The sequence below is a fragment of the Haematobia irritans genome, chromosome 4, assembly GCF_050003625.1.
Source record: "Haematobia irritans isolate KBUSLIRL chromosome 4, ASM5000362v1, whole genome shotgun sequence".
Lineage (NCBI taxonomy): Eukaryota > Metazoa > Arthropoda > Insecta > Diptera > Muscidae > Haematobia > Haematobia irritans.
Window position 1 is genome coordinate 66,791,330 of NC_134400.1, and position 24,429 is coordinate 66,815,758.

Sequence of the window (24,429 nt, forward strand, 5' to 3'; positions counted from 1 at the left end):
TTGTCCGGTGTGTATTAGATACAACCACCAGAATAAGCAGCAGCTGATGGGCATTTTACCTGAATATCGTGTCAAAGTGGCATTTCCATTTTACCATTGTGGAGTTGATTATGCCGGTCCTGTTTCAATGAAGTTCTCTAATGGGAGAGGACAAAAGTCTTTTAAAGAATACATTGCTGTTTTTATTTGCATGACGACAAGGGCCATTCATTTGGAAGCGGTTAGCGGTCTCACTACAGATGCTTTTATGGCCGCACTCAAGCTGTTTTTTGCAAGAAGAGGTAAAAGTGGCCATATTTATTCCGACAATGGCACCAACTTTGTTGGAGCTGCCGGTGCTATGGAAAGAGAGTTTGCACAGGTAATAAAGCGAAATGCCAATTTGACAGAAGTTTTGGAGCATCAGCTGGTTAAGTGGCATTTCATTCCGCCGGGAAGTCCTCACTTCGGAGGAGTATGGGAGGCGGCAGTGAAGTCCAGGAAGTACCATTTAAATAGGGTCATCGGGGAAAACAAGATGACCTTTGAAGAAATGAGCACGCTTCTGGCTCAGATAGAGGCGATTCTAAATTCAAGACCCATGTGTGACATCAGCAACGGCGATGGGGGCCTAGACGTTCTTACTCCTGGTCATTTTCTTATTGGCCGACCTCTGATAGAAGCCCCAGAATCTGTCAACGCCTTAGCGATCGGTTGTCTAGATCGATGGAAATTGGTGCAGAAGATGAGGAAACATTTTTGGAACAATTGGACCAACGATTATATGACCAATTTACAGCAAAGGTACAAATGGAAGACTGTAAAACAAAATCTGCAGGAAGGTCAGGTTGTCATTTTGAAGAATGAGGAAACCCATCCGGCAAGGTGGCCTCTAGGGCGAATTACGAATGTACATCCTGGAAAAGACGGCTTAGTGAGAGCTGTTACAGTAAAAACTGCTTCTAATTCAATGAAGAGGCCAATAAATAATATATGCCCTTTGGAGAATGTGTCCTCGTAACAAGAGCCACCGAAGATTGCACGGGTAAATTGTACGACGTTTGGCAGCAGATCAAGAATAAAAATGTCTCATATTTGGGCGTTACTTTTGATATTTATTGGAGGTGTATCAAGTTCCCTACCGATTGGGACATCGCTGAAGAGCGTGAAGGACTCGGCCATAATATACCTTGATCATATCGGTTCCGTAGATGTAGTTTCGTCAAAATGGAATTTGGTTATATATTTCGATATGGAACCTTTTTTTGACGTGATTGAAAAGGCTGATCCCGTCCTAAAAGATATGCGGCGGACGTGTACGAAACTGCAGTCGTTCGAAGCTCAGTGCAGTCATATACTGGGTACCATCGAACGCCAGTTACTAAATATGGAAAGAACAAATCAATTCCTTTTTCCGCGCGATGATAAAAGAACCAAACGAGCCCCATTGGAGTTCATCGGATCGCTTCAGCACATTCTTTTCGGTACAATGGATTCTGATGATAGAAAAGCCATGGAGGAGAATATGAAGAGTCTACTAGATAACCAACATAATCTAAAGTATCTCGTGAAACAACAAACATCGGTAGTGGAGTCCACCTTAAATATCCTGCGGCGAACAACAGATGACGTCAACAAAACCTTTAAAAGTATAGGTGCCCGCATTGATAATATCACAGAGACAGTTAAAGAGGACTATTTCTTCCATCGGGAGTCCACTAAATTCTTTATGATTGCTAAGGAACTTCAGATCATTGTGGAAGAAAATGAAAAAATTCAACTACAAATGTTGGCGTTGCTGATCGACATGAATCACGGGAAATTAAATCCTTCCTTAATAACGCCTATACAGTTGCAGGAAGAGATAAACAAAATTCGAGAGCACATCCCGGAGCACTTGAAGTTGCCAGGAACAGCGGAGAACCAGCTTCGCAGCATATATAAACTTTTAAAGGCGAAGGCTACTGTTATCGGAGACCGCCTGGTAGTATCTGTATGGGTACCTCTATTTAATGACCAGGTATCGCAGCTCCATAAATTAATTGGAATTCCTTTCGAGAAGCTGGGAAGGAAAATGATACCCGTCCTGCGAAATGAATACATGATTTATAACTCCAAAATGGACTCGTATCACTTGTTGTCGCAAGCGGATCTAAATAATTGTCAGACGTTTGCAGAAGATGAATACGTGTGTGACGGAGGTTGGCCCTGGAGAGATGCTAACGATCAATCGTGTGAGACATCGCCACTGAAACCCCTAATCAGTCCAAACTGCCAGTTCGCTGATTTTGTGATCGACGCTTTCTGGGAAAAACTTGAGCTTACAAATGGTTGGATCTTCAAAGTTTTCAATCAAACGGCTGGTCATATACAGTGTATGGATCGTGCACAACGGAGGATTGAATTACCGCCTCAAGGTATCTTGGAAGTTGAAGCTGAGCTCCGCTCAGCCTTCAATCCACCCGGGTCATGGAAGACAGGATGACTTTCACGGCCGACATTGCGCAGATAGCTGAATTTAATTTAATACCATTAGGACCTATGATCATCAACCATACTAAAAAAGTCGATGAAGTCATGAAGAAATTAAAAGACGTCCAGAAGACAAATCTCCACTTGAAGGGTTTGCATTTCCATCATATGAGCGGTCACGTGGCTTTTATTTTAGTTATTTTATTAACTGTAATTTTAGCAATATATTTTGTTAAGAAGTATATAAGTATGCGTACAATAGCAGCTTTAAACTTTCCTACTCCTAATATTCATTGATACCTTAAATCAGCTGGAATCTACAGGCTGACAGTCATAATAACTCTAAATTTTACAGTCCACTTCTCTAATTTAATTATAATCCCTAGAATGGATTTATGCCCCCGGCAGAATGTTCATGTAATATCACCGTTAGTGATATTCCACTGATAATTGAAATGCCCTTAAAAACGATCATGAAGAGCACTGGAGATAATGTATGTTAAGTGCATTTGGTTGTTTAGGGTGGTCTCTATTATCAGTGCATTGGGTGTCGTTGTGTTTAAGATCTTCTCTCCTAAGAAGACCATAATAAAACTCCGCAGCATTTGTATATTTAGGATAGCGATAAGATTATAGGCTTAGCATGGGGTAACCAAGTGTTGCCTCTAGACTAGATTTAAGATTTGTCAAAACCTTTGTGATAGCAGAGGTTCAAATAAAGATTTAGTATGAAAAAACTACTCAACACGTTTGTTTCGATTACAAACACCGCTTGTATGTTGTTTCGGAAAACTGTTTTATGATAAGGCCAAAAATGTGATATGCTTAAGTCTAAATATTATTTGATTTGAATAAAGAGAATAGACATTCGGAACCAAGAGAATAGACATTTGAAAAACAAACAGCATATGTTTTCGCCTTGAGAGCAGCATTTTATGTATCGACATGTGTTTTGTTTATCATTTTGGGCACAATTTTTTCTTGGTTCGTTAAAAGAAATCAGGCGTCTTCATAAAAATAACGAAAGGGCACTATACTCTTTTTAGAGTTGGGACAGTAAAATGAAATAAGGAGGAAATAGTGAAAAATTACACAGTAAAATGTATAAAAACAAAGTTTAGTTCCTCTTTGTTAATAAGTAGTCCACGAGGAGTTGACGGACACCTTCAAATATAAAAACGGGCATTAAGTTCGAGTTTTGCAGCTAAAACAATTTAAAAAGGTTATTTTCTTTAAAATGAATTATTAAAGAAAAATAAAAGGCGTTTTAGAGCGATGGTGTTAAATGCTAGTAAAAAACTGTTCACGCCTAACTAAATTTATGTTTATATTATAAAATTATTTATGTATGTTTATACTTGACTCCACGTTCTTCTTTTGTTAGAGTTTTTGAATTCCTTCCAAATTTTAAAGTTTTGTACCAAAAACAGTTTTTTGTTACAAAATTGTTATTTTTGCAATAAGAAAATAATATTTTATCCAAAAATCAGTCAATTTCGTTTATATCAAGCACTGTTACTGACTATAAATCTTTAATAACCCACATTTCGAAGTTTCATTATAAAAATTTTATATAGTATAAATATAAACGTGTAAATTAAAAAAAGTGTTCGGTCGGAGTAGGGATTGAACCCAAGACTCTTTGCATGCAAGGCAGACATGCTAACCACTACTCCACGTGGCAAACAAATGTATGTTTCTGTTAAATAATGTTATGTTTGCATGGGCTCGTGGGCGCTGCAAACTATGCTATATAAATGTAACTTATAATGATAATTATCTGCTGGTGACTATAACAGCTACGTAGCCCAGTGGATAGCGTGTTGGCTTACAAACTGTATGGTCCTCAGTTCGATTCTCCGTGCAGGCGAAAGGTAAAATTTAAAAAATGTATAAAAGTGAAAATTACGAGTATGCTAGGGAATGAGCACAATCGTCTTTGGGAAAAATTCTTCCAAGCATATAATATTTTTGGGCTCAAATGCTTCCAAACATATAATATGTTCACATAAAACAAACATATTAATGTTTCGGCAGATGTTTCTACTAATCAAAGTAATGCTACTTCATTCTATTTCCCTGCACAATTATTTTACTTTTTCTTCAAGTTGTCATGGTACACGGATGAAAAAGACTGTTTTTCATATGTTTGGCTATAAACCTTATATGTTTGGAACACAAATTTTTAAACACAATATTTTTGAGTGCAAGCATATAATGTTCATAAACTAGCATAACATGTTTGGGACATATATGTTAATATGTTAGAACATATTATGTTTGGGACATAAAATGTTTGTAAATATAATATGCTTGGATGCAAACATATATTAATTTAGAAATAGCCTATAAACATATATGTGTTTAGTAGCTTGGAGCGCTATTTAACAGGTAGCGATATTGAATTAAGTTGGTGGTTGTTGCTTGTTATTACAAAATTAACATTTTATTTTCCCTTGGGCAATTGGTCAGCTACTTCTTTGATCCTTACAAACTGTGTGGTCCGCTGTTCGAATCCCCGTCCGGCAAAAGGTAAAATTAAAATAAAAAAATCATAAAATTGAATAATTTCTTCTACAATGTTTGTATTACAGAAAAAGGTGCTAAGAACTAAAAAATCTCGTGGAAGTGAGAAAGATGTGAGGGAATATACAATTAGGCAGAAACAAAATTTTGAGCATTCAGGTCGAAAACCTATGTTGTTAGCACCTATATTACCTGTTTATTTTCATAATTCATTATGATTGTAAATATATAAATAAATAAATAAAATTTTGAGCACAATATTGTTTGGGGGAATTTTTTTAAGCATATACTATTTTTGGGTGCAAAATGATTCCAAACATATTATATGTTCACATAATAACATATTGTTTTTTGGAAGACAACATTATTGAATTTGGATGCAAAAATACAAAATGTTTGGAACTTACACTACCCAAACATATATTGTTTAGACCAATATGCTTTCAAACATATTATATATTGGAAGAGATCAAACATATAAATGTTTGGGCAATACCCAAAAATGTATATGCTTGAAGCAAAATATGTTTGGGAGTATATGTTACAGAAGCGATTTTTTGTGAGGGTGTAGACCTCTCCCTTTTTAATGTTTTTACATTATTATTACAGCACTGGGAGTTGTTTTCTATCCAATATTTATTAATTTATGCGTTTTGATTGTAACACCATAATTAGCACTTATAAGTAGACAAATTTATGATTGCAAGAAAGAAAACATCTCAACCTTTCTAACGCAGTATAGAACTCTAACAACACGTCCAAGTTAGTAAGTTCTACTCCAGACAACATCGGACACACATTATATTAAGCAAACAAAAAATATGTTTTTTGTCACACATTTTTCTTAAATAACCAAACAATATTACAATCGCTGTTAATTTTTACTAATAGTACATAAAAAATCAATAACAAAGGGTTGCCACTTCGTCGGCCTGAAACGGCCAAACGGGTTGCCATATTGTTTTACCATTTTGGATTTGGTTTTGGTAATGTGTTGTCTACTTTTTCGTAGCACCAAATGTTTAATTTTCATCAACGAAAAACACACTTCAAAACTTGTAAAAACGTGGATTCCGTATTACAATATTACAGCCTATTTCTGTTATCCGAATTCTAGTCTTCGTTCGCATACAAAACGAAAATCAGTTGGTTTAGGTTTCTCTAAGCTATATCTAAACGACAAGTGAAACAAAAATCAATGGGAACCACCAAAATTGGTTTTCTCTAACTCCATTCGTTCGCATTTTGTCGAACAGAAATGTCAAATCCAGTCACTTTGCACCAACCTTTTCATAAATAAGAAAAAACTTCATAATTGATAAATTTATTAACGCTTTTAGTGCAAATATGTGATAATAGTGGTTTATACCCATCTATTTTTCTTTATAACCGCCATATAGACCGTTTAAGGGAACGTCTGAAACGAAAAAACTCATACATTTCGAATGAAACACTAATTAAAAGAGGAACCGAACTATAATTATTGTAGATATATAGAAATACAAATACATATCTCTCAATGCGGGCTAATTTGTTACAAAAATTATTGAGCTAAACCAAATATCAGCAGTGGGAAATGTTTGCCAAGTAAACTGCGATGCCAGATTGAATTTTATAGAAAATAATTTTTTGAATGTATGGGTCTTTTTGAAGTAATTGAAATAATTGAGATCTGGTAATATTAGCATTTGGCAGTAACGTATATATATATGCATTTATAAAGTAGTCATTTCATATGAAAAAAGATTTCATTTAAATGTAAAAGGTTTAATTTAACTTAAAGCTCTATATATAACTTTTTTTAAATTAGTTTGTTTATACATACATTTTCAGGATCAAAATAAAAAATGCAGCCTTCAATATACGACACCATTTCATCTGGGAGGTTTGAGATGTCCTCATTAATAAAAAGACCTATCTGCGTTGCGAAATACTTCGTAATTATATTCATTTCGAATATTTTAACTTCGAGGTCTTGAAACTTCTGCGAAACTGGTTTAAAAACATCTCCACTTGATTTAAATAATCCTGAAATCATGAAAATAGTTATATCATAATTTAAAAAGAGTTGTTTGATAAATGTAGAAATGTAGTAGAAATGACAGGTTTTAGCTCTAAGAATTGAGGGAAAGTTTCTTTGAACGACCGTCACATCTTTTAAGAGATCGTTACTTTGTGTCCAAAATTCCCTAAAACAGCGAAATCACCCAGCCAAATTTCTGTGAAATATGTAATGTTAACAGTTAAGTTTTTAATATTTAATATTTTGAAAAAAAAAGTATGAATACCTTTCTTCTAGGCCAATTTATTGGTAGCTCCTGCTACTCAAATAAATCACACAGACCTTGTAGCTACTGCTACTTGAGAGAAAAAAACCAAAGACTTTTATTTCGTAGCTTCTGCTACCAATACAAAATATGTCTTTATTGTTTGCAATGAGTTTTTTAACTGCTGTGATTGTCTACATACAATTCTATAAGTAAGTTATTTTAAAAATGATTATTAAGCGTTTTCATTGATTTAGTTTATGCTAAATAGACTATTGAGCATTTCTGTTTCTTTGCATTTTGCTTTTAACTCTCGAAATCATTTGTCAACAACGGAAGGTTGTTGACCTAATTTGATTTCACTTAATAAAAGCAATTTCGGTAGAAATTTAATATGGGGCAAAGAAACAGGAAACGCGTGCATAAGAAAAGTAACAATTAAAGTATACATTAAGTAAATATACCGTAACTCCCACTCCGTTAGATTGAGGTTCTGACGAAATATGAAGAATGGTTACTTTTTTTTACAAAGTATAGGTATAGTAGTTGATATGTTGTTGTATAATTACAAAGGTGGATGCATTCCTTAAGTTTTAATAACATCCCTGTGTTGATGAATTTGTAGGTATACATTTAGTACACTAATAATAATAATAATAATACTAATACTAATGTATTGATTGTTAGCTTAAGACTGTTAGTTTAAGATCATTCGTTGTGTTACCGGCAAAGCTGACAGTCAATAAAAGAATAAAGTGAAACCCCATACACCAATATAACAGGTTGGCTGATAAGTCCCAGGTCTGACACATAGATGGCGTCGCTAGTATTAAATGCATATAATTTTTATATAGAACCACCCTTCAAATGATTCGTGTCAATTTGACGTCTGTAAGTCAATTAGTTTGTGAGATGGAGCGTCTTTTGTGAAGCCACTTTTGTTATTGTGAAAAAAATGGAAAAAAAGGAATTTCGTGTTTTGATAAAATACTGTTTTCTGAAGGGAAAAAATACGGTGGAAGTAAAAACTTGGCTTGATAATGAGTTTCCGGACTCTGTCACAGGGAAATCAACAATAATTGATTGGAATGCAAAATTCTAGTGTGGTGAAATGAGCACGGAGGACGGTGAACGCAGTGGACGCCCGAAAGAGGTGGTTACCGACGAAAACATCAAAAAAATCCACAAAATGATTTTGAATGACCGTAAAATGAAGTTGATCGAGATTGCAGAGCCCTTCAAGATATCAAAGGAACGTGTTGGTCATATCATTCAACAATATTTGGATATGCGGAAGCTCTGTGCAAAATGGGTGCCGCGCGAGCTCACATTTGACCAAAAACAACAACGTGTTGATGATTCTGAGCGGTGTTTGCAGCTGTTAACTCGTAATACACCCGAGTTTTTCCATCGATATGTGACAATGGATGAAACATGGCTCCATAACTACATCCTGAGTCCAATGGACAGTCGGCTGAGTGGACAGCGACCGATGAACCGTCTCCGAAGCGTGGTAAGACTCAAAATTCCGCTGGCAAAGTAATGGCCTCTGTTTTTTTGGGATGCGCATGGAATAATTTTTATCGATTATCTTGAGCAGGGAAAAACCATCAACAGTGACTATTATATGCCGTTATTGGAGCGTTTGAAGGTCGAAATCGCGGCAAAACGGCCCCATATGACGAAGAAAAAAATGTTGTTCCTCCAAGACAACGCACCGTGCCACAAGTCATTGAGAACGATGGCAAAAATTCATGAATTGGGCTTCGAATTGCTTCCCCACCCACCGTCAGTTGCAGACAAAGTTTTTGTCCACTCCAAATTTAACTTGGGAGGAGGCGTGCAAGTCATTGCAATCATTTGAACTTGTCAGCAAAGAACAGAAAAGTATGCAGTCATCGTCGTCGTACGAAATGAACAAAATACAACAACAAAAACAGCAACGTCAAGTTCAACAAATTTTTGAAAAGTGTTCGAAATGCACCACAAAACTTGCAAAAGGGAAGTGTCCTGCAAAAAATTGGGATTGTTTTGCCTGTGGGAAAAAAGGACATTCATCAAAGCCTGTTTTACGAAGAGTCCTCAAAATCAGCAGCAGACTTTTAGAAGCCAAAACAGAAATCGGCACTTGAATGAAATGGATTTTAAGCTTGGTTCCATAAATTGGGTTGGCCGTGAAAGTGAACCTTTGATGGTGGAGGTTTTGGTCGAGGGCAGGAAATTTTCCATGGAAGTAGATACAGGAGCGGTGGTGTCTGTCATTTCAAATTTTGATTATTATTCTTATTTTAAAGATATAAAATTAAGTAATGTTAATTATCCGCCATTACAGGTTATTAAGGGAACTGAAGTCAAAGCGCATGGAGAAATATCAGTGGATTTGAATGGTTATTGTTGTATGAAGTTGTTAGTTGTGGAGTCTAAGCATCGGTTTAAACCTTTAATGGGTAGAAATTGGTTACAAATTTTGTATCCGAATTGGAGAACTTTTTTCACAGTAAAAAGTGGTGAGTCGTATGGAAGTAACTGTATAAACAGCATCTGTCAAATCAATATTATTGAGGATTTGAAATGTAAATTTCCCTCGTTGTTTTTAAAAAGTAAAGACCATATCAAAAATTTTACGGCTGACATTTTTGTTCAGTCAGGTTCGCAACCACACACAAAAAAAATTTTCTGGTTCAATCACGAAATTAATTGATCCAATTAATTTTTTAATTGAAATGTCTTCAATCACAGAAATGATAGTATCAATTAAAAAATTAATTAAAGTCAATAAAAAAATTAATTGATCCAATTAAAAAATTAATTGATACTATTAATTTTTGTGATTGATTTTTGTTTCAATTAAAAAATTTGTTGAATCAATTAAATTTTTAATTGAATAATTTTTAAAACTCAATTAAAATTTTAATTGGAAAATTTGTCGTGAAATTTTTTTCTGTGCAAAGTTTTGCAAACCGTATTCTGTGCCTTTGAGCTTAAAATTTAAAGTAGAAGCGGAATTAAAAACTATGTGCGACGAAGGTTTTATCCGACCAGTGAGAAATAGCAAATGGGCAGCACCCATTGTATGCGTATTAAAAAAAGATTCCAATGTGAGAATTTGTGTCAATTTTAAAGTTACAATTAATCCAGTAATTCAATTGGATGTATATCCATTGCCTTACCAGTATGAGGGGGAAAACATGTTTTTGTATTCTGGATCTCAGTAAAGCTTATTTACAGCTTTTAGTAAATGAACCTTCAAGGTCATTTTTAACCATAAATACCCATCTGGGGTTATTTGAATTTTGGTGACTTCCGTTTGGAGTCTCAACAGCTCCTATGATTTTTCAAAGGGTCATGGACCAAATCATGCAAGGTCTAGATGGCGTGGCAGTATATTTAGATGATGTACTAGTGTATGAGGGGGAAAACATGTTTTTGTAGTCTGGATCTCAGTAAAGCTTATTTACAGCTTTTAGTAAATGAACCTTCAAGGTCATTTTTAACCAAAATACCCATCTGGGGTTATTTGAATTTTGCCGACTTCCGTTTGGAGTCTCAACAGCTCCTATGATTTTTCAAAGGGTCATGGACCAAATCATGCAAGGTCTAGATGGCGTGGCAGTATATTTAGATGATGTACTAGTGGCGGGTGTCGGAAGGCAGGATTGTTACAATCAGTTGTGCAAAGTCTTAAGTAGACTTAATCAATACAATGTTCGGATTAATTGGGACAAGTGTAAACTTTTTAAGGGTAATCTCGAGTATTTAGGCCACACTCTGACTCCAGAAGGCATAAGACCACCTAAAAAGAAAATGGATGCCATAATGTTGGCTCATGAGCCAGTTGATGTAATGTGTGTGAAGATAAATTCGAATTTGAAATTTGCAGCAAAAACTTAGCCGAGACACAAACCAGCACCAAAAATATTTTTCAAATTCGAATTTGGATTTTTAGTATTTGGCTTATTATTTAAAAACTAAGCCGCGTGCGATATAGAGACTAGGCTCATTGGAAAGGGCTTGAGCTCAGCTTTCATAATCACAAAAGTCTTCATTAGAAAAGTATTTGTGAAAAGCGAAAATTTGAAAACAAAATTTTCATCAAATTTTTACAACGGGCCCACTGTGCCAAAACTAAGCCGCGTGCGATATAGAGAGTAGGCTCATTGGAAAGGGCTTGAGCTCAGCTTTCATAATCACAAAAGTCTTCATTAGAAAAGTATTTGTGAAAAGCGAAAATTTGAAAACAAAATTTTCATCAAATTTTTACAACGGGCCCACTGTGCCAAAACTAAGCCGCGTGCGATATAGAAACTAGGCTCATTGGAAAGGGCTTGAGCTCAGCTTTCATAATCACAAAAGTCTTCATTAGAAAAGTATTTGTGAAAAGCGAAAATTTGAAAACAAAATTTTCATCAAATTTTTACAACGGGCCCACTGTGCCAAAACTAAGCCGCGTGCGATATAGAGACTAGGCTCATTGGAAAGGGCTTGAGCTCAGCTTTCATAATCACAAAAGTCTTCATTAGAAAAGTATTTGTGAAAAGCGAAAATTTGAAAACAAAATGTTCATCAAATTTTTACAACGGGCCCACTGTGCCAAAACTAAGCCGCGTGCGATATAGAGACTAGGCTCATTGGAAAGGGCTTGAGCTCAGCTTTCATAATCACAAAAGTCTTCATTAGAAAAGTATTTGTGAAAAGCGAAAATTTGAAAACAAAATTTTCAGAGACAAATATAAGAACTGTGCAGGATATCGAACAAACCGTGGAGTGGACTTCAAGGCCTTCACCATCTAACTAAAAGCTGCTTGCCCTACAGGAAAGCCGATGGGGAAAAATCCACCGCCATGGTGGTTTATAATATGAGGAAACCCTGCAGGAAGCTCTTTAACAAAGCAAAGTCCACAAGAGCTCCGGAGGATAGGGACACTTACAAGATGAAGCTAAGAGGATATAAACGAGAACTGAGAAGGGCTCAATCTACAATAAAATGGTCTTTAAATAATTTTGGACCATTCAAATCCCCCTGACCTGATGGATTTATAGTGGACAAGCAGTGACTGACGTATATTCCAGAAAAGTGGAAACAAAAGTAATTTTCATACCTAAAGCGGGAAAAGCCTCTCACTGTAGTGCGAAGGATTTCCGACGAATCAGCTTATCCTCATTCCTACTTAAGACTCTGGAGAGGATGATAGATATTTATCTTAGAACTAGCGTCGATTCAAGTTTGCTCTCGAAGCGACAGCATGCATACTCGAAGGGCAGGTCTACTGAGACCGCTTTGCATGAACTAGTCAGCTACCTGTCAATGAATACACAATCGTGGCGTTTCTAGACGCCCATCCGAGCTTTATATTAAATGGACTGGCAACTCTGAATGTTGGTCCAGGTATACTTAGGCTGCTAGACGAACTGCTAATGAGGATACGTATACCGGCCACACTAGGACAAGCAAACATACAAAGGTATGTGACAGAGGCACTCCCCAAGCAGGAGTTCTATCACCTCTTCTTTGGAATTTTGCTATAAACACCCTTCTGGTTTCCCTAGAAAAAGAAAGAAAAAAAAAATGGTGACATATGCAGATGATGTGGCTCAAACAGCCAGGGAAAATTCCCATTCACAATCAGAGATAATATACACAGAGCCCTCCGGATGCGAGAGAGAATGGTCGTGGGGTAAAGACAGAACTGGTCATGTACTGCAAAGATCGCAAAACTCCCACAGTTAAGTTCATATCCATATGAGGTATTGAAATTCCCTTTGGTGCACTTCAGCAGCCGACACGTTTAAATAAAGTTCATCGTATGGCGTGCTTGTGTATCTCAGGCGCATTCAGTAAGACTTGAGCCCTTAATGTCATGCTGCAACAACGGATGTACGGTTGCGCGAGCTATCGCTGTGGTCGGAAAAAAGGTACGGTCACAGTTCGGTCAAAATAATGCCAGATGTGCCATACGTAGTGGATTACACTCTGGCGAAACCACTTTTCGACAAAAAGTTTGAAACTCTAATTCTCAATAGTGAGGCGTGGTGCACACAGAACCCAGGGAATAAACGTCATATAGGTTTCTACACTGATGGCTCCAAATTGGATGGACAAGTAGGTTTCGGAGTATATTCTAAAACTGGAACTTCGAATAGCGAAAAGATTGCCTAATCACGGTAGTGTTTTTCAGACTGAAATAGTAGCAATACGAGAGGTGGCGAATTGGCTGAGAAGTAATGTTCCAACAAATATTGGCATTAATATATACTTAGACAGTCAACCTGCAATAAAATCCTTGAACTCTGTGTTCCTTAATTCTAAAATGGCCATCGACTGCCGCAAATCTCTAAACGAGAGTACAATATTCACCTAATATGGGTGTCGCTGCCACATCGAGCCCAGACGCAAGGACGTGTAAGTTATGGCTTTCATGGATTCCGAAACGAACAAGCCTCCGGTAGTCAGAAGAAAAAAAATCTTGCGAAGCCGAAGGAGACATAAAAACTGCAGACATTGACGAACATCGTATGCGGGAAGTCCCAACAGGCTCAAACCTCACCAAAGCTGAACCGCGGGTTGTTGCGAGAGTCACCGAGATCTGTGAAGAGGAAGCCTTTGATGACTCAATCGAAACGACTGATGTGACGGTGGTTGAACATTTGGATGGTTCTACGGTTCCTCCAGATAAATATTCACTATTGTAAGGCTGCTTGTGCTGCCTTAAAAGTTATCCTGATGAAAGGAGACATAGATATAGTTCTTATTCAAGAACCATACAAATATAAGAACAAGATCTGTGAGTTAAGCACTCCGGGTTTCAAACTTTTGCATAATACCGGTAGAGATATAGATCGAGCACGTATAATTGCTAACAACTAACTAAACTTGTTTCTGCTTCCTTCATTGAACAATGCAGACACTGTCGTAGCCAGTCTAGAGATATCCAAATGCAAATACTGGGTATCTTCGGTCTACATGGGACATGATAGGGAGATGCCTCCATGTGCCGTTAAGAAAACTCATTATGGGATGCGATGCACATCATAGTATTTGGGGAAGTAGTGATACTAATGCAAGCGGAGAGTCGCTAATAGCGTTTATTTAGCGTACTAACCTGGTAGTTTGCAATAAGGGAGATGCACCAACCTACGTCACCAAAAACAGGCAAGAGGTGTTGGACGTCACTTTGGCCTCTACGGAACTGAATAAGATATCTGAGTGGCACGTTTTGAGGGCACATAGCTTCTCAGATCATCGCTACATCAGTTTCAAATTTGATGTTCATACCACCAAGACCATATTTCCGCCAAATGTTAGGAAAGCTGACTGGAATACGTATAGGGAATCGTTCAATATGATGATACCGGAAATACCAGAGACAAATATGAGCACTGTGCAAGATATCGAACACGCAGTGAAGAGGATTACTAAGACCTTCAACATCTCACTGAAAGCTGCATGCCCTAGATGGAAGCCAAGGGGAAAAATCGACCACCATTGTGATCTACGGAGTTGAGTAATATGAGGAAATCCTGCAGGCAGCTCTTTAACAAAGCAAAGTCCACCAGGGCTCCTGAGGATTGGGACGCTTGGAATGTTTACTGCAGCAGTATTGAGAAAACGTCCGAGGCTTCCAGACTACGGAAGGTACTAACTCCGCTCCAGGTTTCATTAAAACATCGGAGGTCAATATATTCGGAGGAAAAGGAATCAATTAGACACCTCTTGTGTGAGTGTCCTGCATTTTGTGTAAGGCGTAAGCGAATTTTAGGGTCATATAGCTTTAGATTACTGGCGGACCTAGAAAACGTTAACTTAAGCAGTCTGTTAATGTTTTTGGATCAATCTGGTTGGTTCAACAAAAGAAAATAATAGTGAAGGTTCAGTGGTTAAAACTAGAAGGGCCCATATGTAATAGGTACTTTTAGTTAAATGTGGTATCACAATGGACTGAATAGTCTAAGTGAGCCTGAAACTTAATCGGGCTGCCACTTTAACCTAACCTAACCTTCCTCAAGGAGTTTCGCTGGAGAGCTTAAGAGGGCGCGAGAATTTCGATGCTTGGAAGAGACAGGCAAAATCGTTTCTGATAATTAAAGGCTGCTGGAAGGTGGTGACTTCAGGAGTAATCGGTGACGCGGATGTGGGTTTGGATAAGCGGGCTCTGGCAGAAATAACGCTGATGGTGGATCCAAGCAACTACGGACATATTGCTACAGCAAAATCGGCAAAAGAAGCATGGGACGCTTTAATGAACACCTACGAGGACACAGGACTTACAAGAAAAGTGGAGTTGCTAAAGCAACTAGTAAATATGAAGCTTCAAAATTAAAGTCCTGTGCAAGAGTATGTCAATGAGTTGGTGATTATTGCTTTGAAAGTGAAAAATGCTGGTCTCAAATAGATGAGGAATTAACAGCCTCTTTGATGTTGGCCGGACTGTCGGATGAGTTGAAACCACTTGTTATGGCCGTCGAGGGGTCTAAAGAAAAATTGACAGTGGATATGGTTAAAAATCTCCTCCTTCAGGACGCCAAATTTGACAATCAAAGCAGTGAAAAAGAGGCAGCATTTTATACAAAGAAACCCCAAAAGAAGAAAAAATTGGTTCAATGCTATGGTTGCAAAGAATTTGGACATATTCAAAGAAATTGTCACAACAACAAAAACAATGCAAACGGTAAATCGAATAAGAAAATTGAAAAAAAGAAACATCATCTACTCATATTGAATCGAGTCAACTTCTTCATGCTTTTACACATACAGTTGCAACATGCGGTGATACAGATAACAGAAAAAATATTTTGCATTGGTATGTTGACAGCGGCGCTACAAACCATATGGTGAGCCGAAAAAAGTTTCTGTACAACACCCGCGCAGTTGAGGATAAAAAGGTTGTAGTTGCTGACAAAAATGAGCTTGATGTTGAATGTGCTGGCGACGTCGATGCAACTATTATGAGAGAGAAAATTATAACAGTAAAAAATGTCGAGTATGTACCCAACTTATGCGCCAATCTCACACATACAGTTGCAAAATCATGCGGTGGTACAGATAACGGAAAAAATATTTTGCATTGGTATGTTGACAGCGGCGCTACAAACCATATTGTGGCGACGTCGACGCAACTATTATGGGAGCGAAAATTATAACAGTAAAAAATGTCGAGTATGTACCCAACTTATGCGCCAATCTTCTCTCTGTTAGACAGATGACAAGCGACGGCAAGAGAGTGATATTTGAAGGCGACAGCTGCAAAATTTATGATCAAAACAAAAAACTTATTACTTCAGCTAATGTATGCAAGGCGAGAGAAGGGATATCGGTCTGTACGACTCACCTTTACTCGAATCTTTGCCTGGCTTCAGTAGTGGAATCACCCTTCCCATCTTCCAGACATCGGGTATAATGAGTGATTCCTAGGACAAATTGAGGAGTCTGGTCAGGTACTCAACTCCCAGTATTCCCAGGTGCTTCAGCATTAGCATTGAAATTCCGCCTGGGCCCAGCGCCTTGGATGGTTTCGCGCTGTTGATGACATTGGTAACTTCGGCTGCGGTAAATTGTGGTGTGTCATGCGACGAGTGGCTCTCCTTTTCGCTCTATCACTCTCGAGATGCTCGACAAACTGTCGGTTGAAGTATTTGGCGCATCTCTTCGGATCAGTCACAGTCACGTCGCCAAAGGTGACTGAAATCCCATCCTCCTTCGTGAGCGCTCTCACTGTTGACCACAATTTACCTGTTCCTGTGCCTAGGTTACATTGCTTCAGGTGCACTAACCATGTGCTCCGCTTGTGCTCGTCGACTATCTTACTAATCTCTAGATTCAGTTCCCTGTTTCTAGGGTCAGCAGGGTTAGCACGACGGTGTTCATCACGCTCGTCTGCGAGTCCCGCCGCTTCAGCTGGGAAGTTAGGCCTCACTTGGACAATTCGACCAGCTGGAATGAAACGAACGGCTGCTGCGTTGATGATGTCCCGGAACGCCCTCTGGGCAACATGAACATGAGAGGGGGACGGGAGCTCACTGAAGCGGCGATCTGTATATTCTCTGAAGCCTTCCCAGTTGGCTTTCTTTTGGTTTATGAACATCCGGCGTTCAGAGGTAATGAAATCGGCGGGTCGGTTAATGGTGAGAATTATGGGGACGTGGTATGAACCCAATGAGGGTGGTCTGAACGAACTAGAGGGAGGGATTGCCACTTGGATGCCTATTCATCAAGTGAGTATGGCTAAAGAATCGGGAAATATCCCAAAAATAATATATGCAACAGAAGAATAATATATATCAACATTCGAAGCCAATGATTACAGAGAAGTAATCAAAGCTCTTAATGAGGCCAACATACAATTCATATGAAAGCAAACATGATCGCCCTATACGTGTGGTAGCGAAAAACCTACATCACTCTTGCAGCCCCATCGAAGTTATTTATTAAAAATTCTGAAAAACCGTCCGTTTTTCTCCCGAAAAGCTGCAATTGCGGTGAACAACATCCTGCGAGCTATAGAGGATGTATTGTCGCTAAGGTACTTCAAAAGTTGCGCAATCAAAAGCAAAAACTCCATAAACGTGTTCAAAACTCTGAAAATCGGCTCCAAAACAATAATGGACCACAAAGAAATGAACCAGTTCCAACTACCTCGCAAGCTACATCAAAAACAATTCAAAGAACTAAAGGGTGATTTGTTAAGAGCTTGATAACTTTAAAAAAAAAAAAAACGCATAAAATTTGCAAAATCTCATCGGTTCTTTATTTGAAACGTTAGATTGGTCCATGACATTTACTTTTTGAAGATAATTTCATTTAAATGTTGACCGCGGCTGCGTCTTAGGTGGTCCATTCGGAAAGTCCAATTTTGGGCAACTTTTTCGAGCATTTCGGCCGGAATAGCCCGAATTTCTTCGGAAATGTTGTCTTCCAAAGCTGGAATAGTTGCTGGCTTATTTCTGTAGACTTTAGACTTGACGTAGCCCCACAAAAAATAGTCTAAAGGCGTCAAATCGCATGATCTTGGTGGCCAACTTACCGGTCCATTTCTTGAGATGAATTGTTCTCCGAAGTTTTCCCTCAAAATGGCCATAGAATCGCGAGCTGTGTGGCATGTAGCGCCATCTTGTTGAAACCACATGTCAACCAAGTTCAGTTCTTCCATTTTTGGCAACAAAAAGTTTGTTAGCATCGAACGATAGCGATCGCCATTCACCGTAACGTTGCGTCCAACAGCATCTTTGAAAAAATACGGTCCAATGATTCCACCAGCGTACAAACCACACCAAACAGTGCATTTTTCGGGATGCATGGGCAGTTCTTGAACGGCTTCTGGTTGCTCTTCACTCCAAATGCGGCAATTTTGCTTATTTACGTAGCCATTCAACCAGAAATGAGCCTCATCGCTGAACAAAATTTGTCGATAAAAAAGCGGATTTTCTGCCAACTTTTCTAGGGCCCATTCACTGAAAATTCGACGTTGTGGCAGATCGTTCGGCTTCAGTTCTTGCACGAGCTGTATTTTATACGGTTTTACACCAAGATCTTTGCGTAAAATCTTCCATGTGGTCGAATAACACAAACCCAATTGCTGCGAACGGCGACGAATCGACATTTCACGGTCTTCAGCAACACTCTCAGAAACAGACGCAATATTCTCTTCTGTACGCACTGTACGCATTCGTGTGCTTGGTTTAATGTCCAATAAAGTAAACTGAGTGCGAAACTTGGTCACAATCGCATTAATTGTTTGCTCACTTGGTCGATTATGTAGACCATAAATCGGACGTAAAGCGCGAAACACATTTCGAACCGAACACTGATTTTGGTAATAAAATTCAATGATTTGCAAGCGTTGCTCGTTAGTAAGTCTATTCATGATGAAATGTCAAAGCATACTGAGCATCTTTCTCTTTGACACCATGTCTGAAATCCCACGTGATCTGTCAAATACTAATGCATGAAAATCCTAACCTCAAAAGAATCACCCTTTACAAATGTGTACTCTGACGCAGTTAAAAACAAAAACGCTCAACAGATAAACGCACAAAAAGCTACCCATGAAACTATCCTTTCAAAAATCCTATCAAAATTGGAGTCAATCGAATCATTTAACAAGTGCTTAGACAACCGCTTAAGCTTGTTAGAGGAGAATTTTTTCAATACACTTTAATAGATGAATAAATATATTCAAATGGTATCCTAAAACACATAGATGAACTTCGGTACATTTTATGCGAATAAAATATTGATATATGTCTCATAAGCGAGACGCATTTTGAAAAAGATTCATTCCTCAAAATTACGATGTATTTCATGCTCCCCATCCAAGTAACACCACAAGAGGAGGAAGTGCTGTTATTATTAAAACCTCAATTAAACATTGGCTTGAAAATACAATATCGGTAGAGGAATTTCAAGTTAAAACTGTAACAATTAACATAAACAAAACGCTGGTATCAGTTTCATCTGTTTACAGTCCACCACGACATAATATAAAATTTGATCAGAACAAAGACATGCTAAATTCACATAAACATATATTTATTATGGGAGGAGATTTCAATGCAAAGAACACACAATGGGCACTAGAGTGACCACACCAAAGGGCAGAGAGCTACATCGTGCACTTATGAATACAGGATGTACAGTAATATCTACCAGTAAGCCAACTTACTGGCCAACAGACGTGTCTAAAACTCCTGATCTGATTGACTTTTTTATTACTAGAAAAATCCCGGAAAACAAACTGGCAATTGAATATGGACATTAACTCAGTTCTGACCATTCTCCTATATATCTTCATTATTTAAGTGAAGCAACTAATAAACAAACTAATTTCAACCTAACAAATAACAGAACCGGCTGGGATTACTTTCGTCACTTAATTACCACGTCTATTAGACATTCGCCAATCTACAATCCAAATGATATTGAGGAAGAAGTCGATGCTTTTACAAAATTGATGCAACAAGCGGCCTGGGAGAGTACTCCAGAACCAAGTATTCAAACAAATACGCCTCAGTATCCCCAATACATAGTAAATAAAATAAAGTTTAAAAGAAGGATTAGGAAAAAATGGCAACAAACTCGATCACCAGAGGATAAAAGAGTGTTAAACAATGCTACCAAAACATTTAGCAGATTAATAAAACAATATAATGACCGTACATTCCACAAGTATGTGTCCAATCTAAGTCCCAACAAAAACTCCGACTATTCTCTCTGGATGGCAGCAAAATTAAAAAATAAACCAATTGTGCAGAACATCGCAATACTTAAAGTTAATGGTCAATGTGCCAAAAGCAGTATCGAAAAGGCGAACGAATTTGCGAATAATCTTCAGTTGACCTATTCAAATTCTTATGTAACAAGCAATACAGAACCAAATCTTCAACATAAAATAAATAACTATGCAATTAGCGACCAGCCGTTTGATAAAATAACTATTAAAGAAGTTTATGATGCAGTGAATCAATTCAAGGTCAAAATATCTGGCTTCGATAAAATTAAGGGAGATCTCCTAAGAAATTTACCATACCATGGATTTATGCGTCTAACCACAATAATGAACGCCGTCCTAAAAATTAAATATATTTCAACTTGCTGGAAAGTTGCAGATGTTGTCATGATACAAAAACCGGGGAAAACACCGCACGATCCCAATTCATACAGACCAATATCTCTGCTTCCAGTAATTGGTAAGCTATTCGAAAAACTCTTTTGCAGAAGACTGGAATCATTTATTCTCTCGAAAAATATAATACCGGATCATCAATTTGGATTCCGGAAAAAGCACTCGACTAATCGAACAAGTACATTGAGTCATCGATAATATTGAAAAAGCCTTCGAGAAAAAACAAGTTTGCTCTGCTGTATTCTTGGACATTTCCAAAGCCTTTGATGGAGTATGGCATGATGGTCTCCTTCTAAAGCTCAACAGATTACTTCCAAAGAATTATTGTGAGATTCTAAGCTCATACCTGAGTAATCGATTTTATAGAGTATGCCATGATAATGAATTCAGTAATCTATATCCAATATATGCGGGGGTTCCGCAAGGCAGTATACTTGGACCACTGCTGTATCTACTATACACTCACGATATACCTGTTAACGAAGATTGTTCATTGGAACATTTGCTGATGACACATTTTTAATGTCCTCTGGAAAAAATACAAATGTATCCGTATATAAGCTTCAAGCGTCTTTAAACAAGGTACACGAATGGACAAAAGACTGGGGTCTAAAGCTCAACAGTAGCAAATTTGTTCATGTTGACTTTGCGAAAATCGGCTCAAGTTACAAATCCCTAAAAATAGGCAATGAACAAGTTCCTTTTTCGAACTCAGAAAAATATCTTGGTTTTACACTGGATTCAAAATTAAATTAGAAAATTCATATTGATAAAAAGTGTGAATAACTAAATATTAAATACCGCAAGCTAAGTTGGTTGATCGGAATAAATTCAGTCCTCTCCACAGATAATAAACTCTTAATATATAAACAAGCATTAAAGCCAATATGGATTTATGGCATTCAGCTATGGGGATGTGCGGCAAACAGTTCTATCGAAAAAATACAAAGGTTTCAAAACAAAGTGATAAGCGCAGTAAACGCTCCATGGTATGTCCGAAATAGTGACCTCCACCGAGACTTAAAAATGAACACAATCAAAGAGGAAATCTCTAGATTTGCAGAAAAACATCTTATCCGCCTCCAGAACCATACTAATCGCGAAGCCCGCAATTTACTCCAAACTTCCAATCAACATAGAAGATTGCGTCGTTTCAAACCACACGATTTATTAACTGGCTTTAATATATGAAAGCCTCAATACCAATGAAAAATTTACAATAATTGTCCTAGTTCGACTATATGAGACTTAGGATATTTTAAATTCAATAAATCTACTGATGTTAATAATAAACTATTGGTTAGTCACTTCTTCATAATTGATACTAGTTGTAATATAAGTTAAGCATCAAATATGTGTTTGCTTAAATAAAAAAAAAATATGTGAGATTTTTACGGATCTGCCATTGGCTACATTGGACACTGATTTTTACACGGGTGCTAACGCTTTGCGATACTTTGACAGCGGGGATAGCTTTCAGTTTCGATGTGTTACTCAATCCGATGTGTTACTCGCCTTTACAAAGGTTAAGTCGAACTCAATTGGATATGATGGCATAGATCCTAAGTTTGTTAAGATTATACTTCCCCCCTATTATTACCATCTGTCACTTTTATTTTTAATACAATTTTGACTACTAGTTCCTTCCCGAAGCCTTGGAGGCATGCCAAAGTCATCCCCATACCAAAGAACAACTCTGAATATCGTCCCATATCACTACTTCCATTTCTTTCGAAGGTATTTGAAAAGATAGTACATGTGCAGATATCCGACTCTTCAATTCTTTCATCAAGTCAATCGGGGTTTCGTCCTGGTTATAGTTGTATTAGTGCGCTAGCTGATGTCTGTGAGGACCTTAGAATAGAAGCTGATCTTGGTAAGGTTAGCTTTTTTGTACAATTGGATCATTCGAAGGCGTTTGACACTGTCGATCTCTCATTGCTGTGCTTCAAGTTACGCGACTTTTTTAATTTTTCTTCTAGCTCTGTTAGACTTTTACATTCCTATCTGAGTGAAAGGACGCAGACTGTATACACAGGTAATGGGATATCTGAGCCTGTACGTTTACGAAAAGGAGTTCCACAGGGATCCACACTTGGCCCTAGTCTTTTTTCTATTTATATAAACGAGTTGCCAACGTTTATCAGGGACAGCACGATACATTTGTATGCTGATGACGTGCAGATACATCAAAGCGGGACTATCGACTCCTTGTACGAATGTATTGATAGGCTCAATGCTGATCTTGATATTGTCCACAATTGGGCAAAGGCAAATGGACTATGTCTTAACCTTGGTAAGTCCAAATTCCTGATGATACACTGGCGTAGTATAACGGTTAACATTGATCCCCAAATTAAGATATATGATTAACGAATAATTATTGTAACGTCGGCTAAGAACCTTAGCATCATGTTTAACAGCTCATTTAGTTGGACTAATCACGTTAACTATATTAGTGGCCAGATTTATGCCACTCAGGAATCTTTGGTCCACACAGATGTTGACGCCTTTGCCTATAAGGGTACTTTTGGCAAAAAGTTATGTGATGTCATTTATATTGTATGGCTGTGAGCTTTTTGCTAGCTGTGATGCGGCATGCAAACGTAAGCTGAATTTGGCATTCAATAACATAATTAGGTACGTTTATGGTTTGGGCGATTTGATCACGTATCCCAGCTCCGCAGGCTTTTATGCATCTTGACGGATTGCTTGATTTTAGGCTTTGTTGTTCCTTCCAAATCCGTGCAAATCCCGGGCTACAACTTTTTTAGGAATGATCGCCTAGGAATGAGACGAGGGGGTGTCGGGCTATATGTTTCCAAGAACCTACATGCCAAGGTCGTTTCAACTTTATCCGAGCCGAATTCTTGTGAGGCACTATTCTTGAAAATAGTGTCCAGCGGATATGAGTTACTTGTTGGTGTGGTGTATTTGCCTTATGCTTTTAGGGATTATGATTTTATTTCATTGGACGATTTGTCTTTCACGGTATTGAACACTGATTTTTCTGCAATTTATTTTACTAATGACACTGACACAACTCTCAATCCTGAGCAATATTTTATACGCGTCGTTTAATTATTATGTTCCTTTGAGGTCAAGAGTAATTAGTAATGACAAGCCTATATGGTATGATAACGGAGACATACGTCAAGCTATTATTAATAGGGATCTCTCTCACCGGGATTTTATTGAGAATCGATCCGACGAAAGTAGATCTCGTTTCAAGATGTATAGAGCTATTGCCCGTCGAACCATTCGACGAGTTAAACGTTCGTATGGTTTTCGAATGTTTCAAAACTGCAGGAATTACAAGGAATTGTGGTCTAGAGTTCGTTCTACGGGTGTTCTCAATTCTAATTTCTGTGATAGCGATAACTGTGATATGGATCTAGATAATCTTATTAATTACTACGCCTCATTATGTACCTTTTAATAGCTTAGAAAATTTTACATACGGGGATGATCGCATTAACTGTCTTAGTTTTAGAAATGTAGATATGGTAGAATTAGAAAGTGCAATATATACAGAATTAAGTCCAACGCAGTTGGTTCTGACGAGATAC

General features: G+C 37.7%; 1 protein-coding gene across 4 annotated transcripts in view; it reads right to left on the minus strand.

The window, feature by feature from the left end:
* The window catches only part of LOC142236990 (uncharacterized), a 144,030-nt gene that overhangs the window by 55,939 nt on the left and 63,662 nt on the right, over window positions 1-24,429 (minus strand). For 3 of the 4 annotated variants that reach the window (XM_075308274.1, XM_075308273.1, XM_075308275.1), the window contains exon 3: window positions 6,803-7,005. In XM_075308274.1, the coding sequence (XP_075164389.1) occupies window positions 6,803-7,005 (203 nt within the window). Of the gene's footprint in view, window positions 1-6,802; window positions 7,006-7,265; window positions 7,290-24,429 lie in introns of those variants that run through there. The other variant, XM_075308276.1, reaches the window with a different exon arrangement.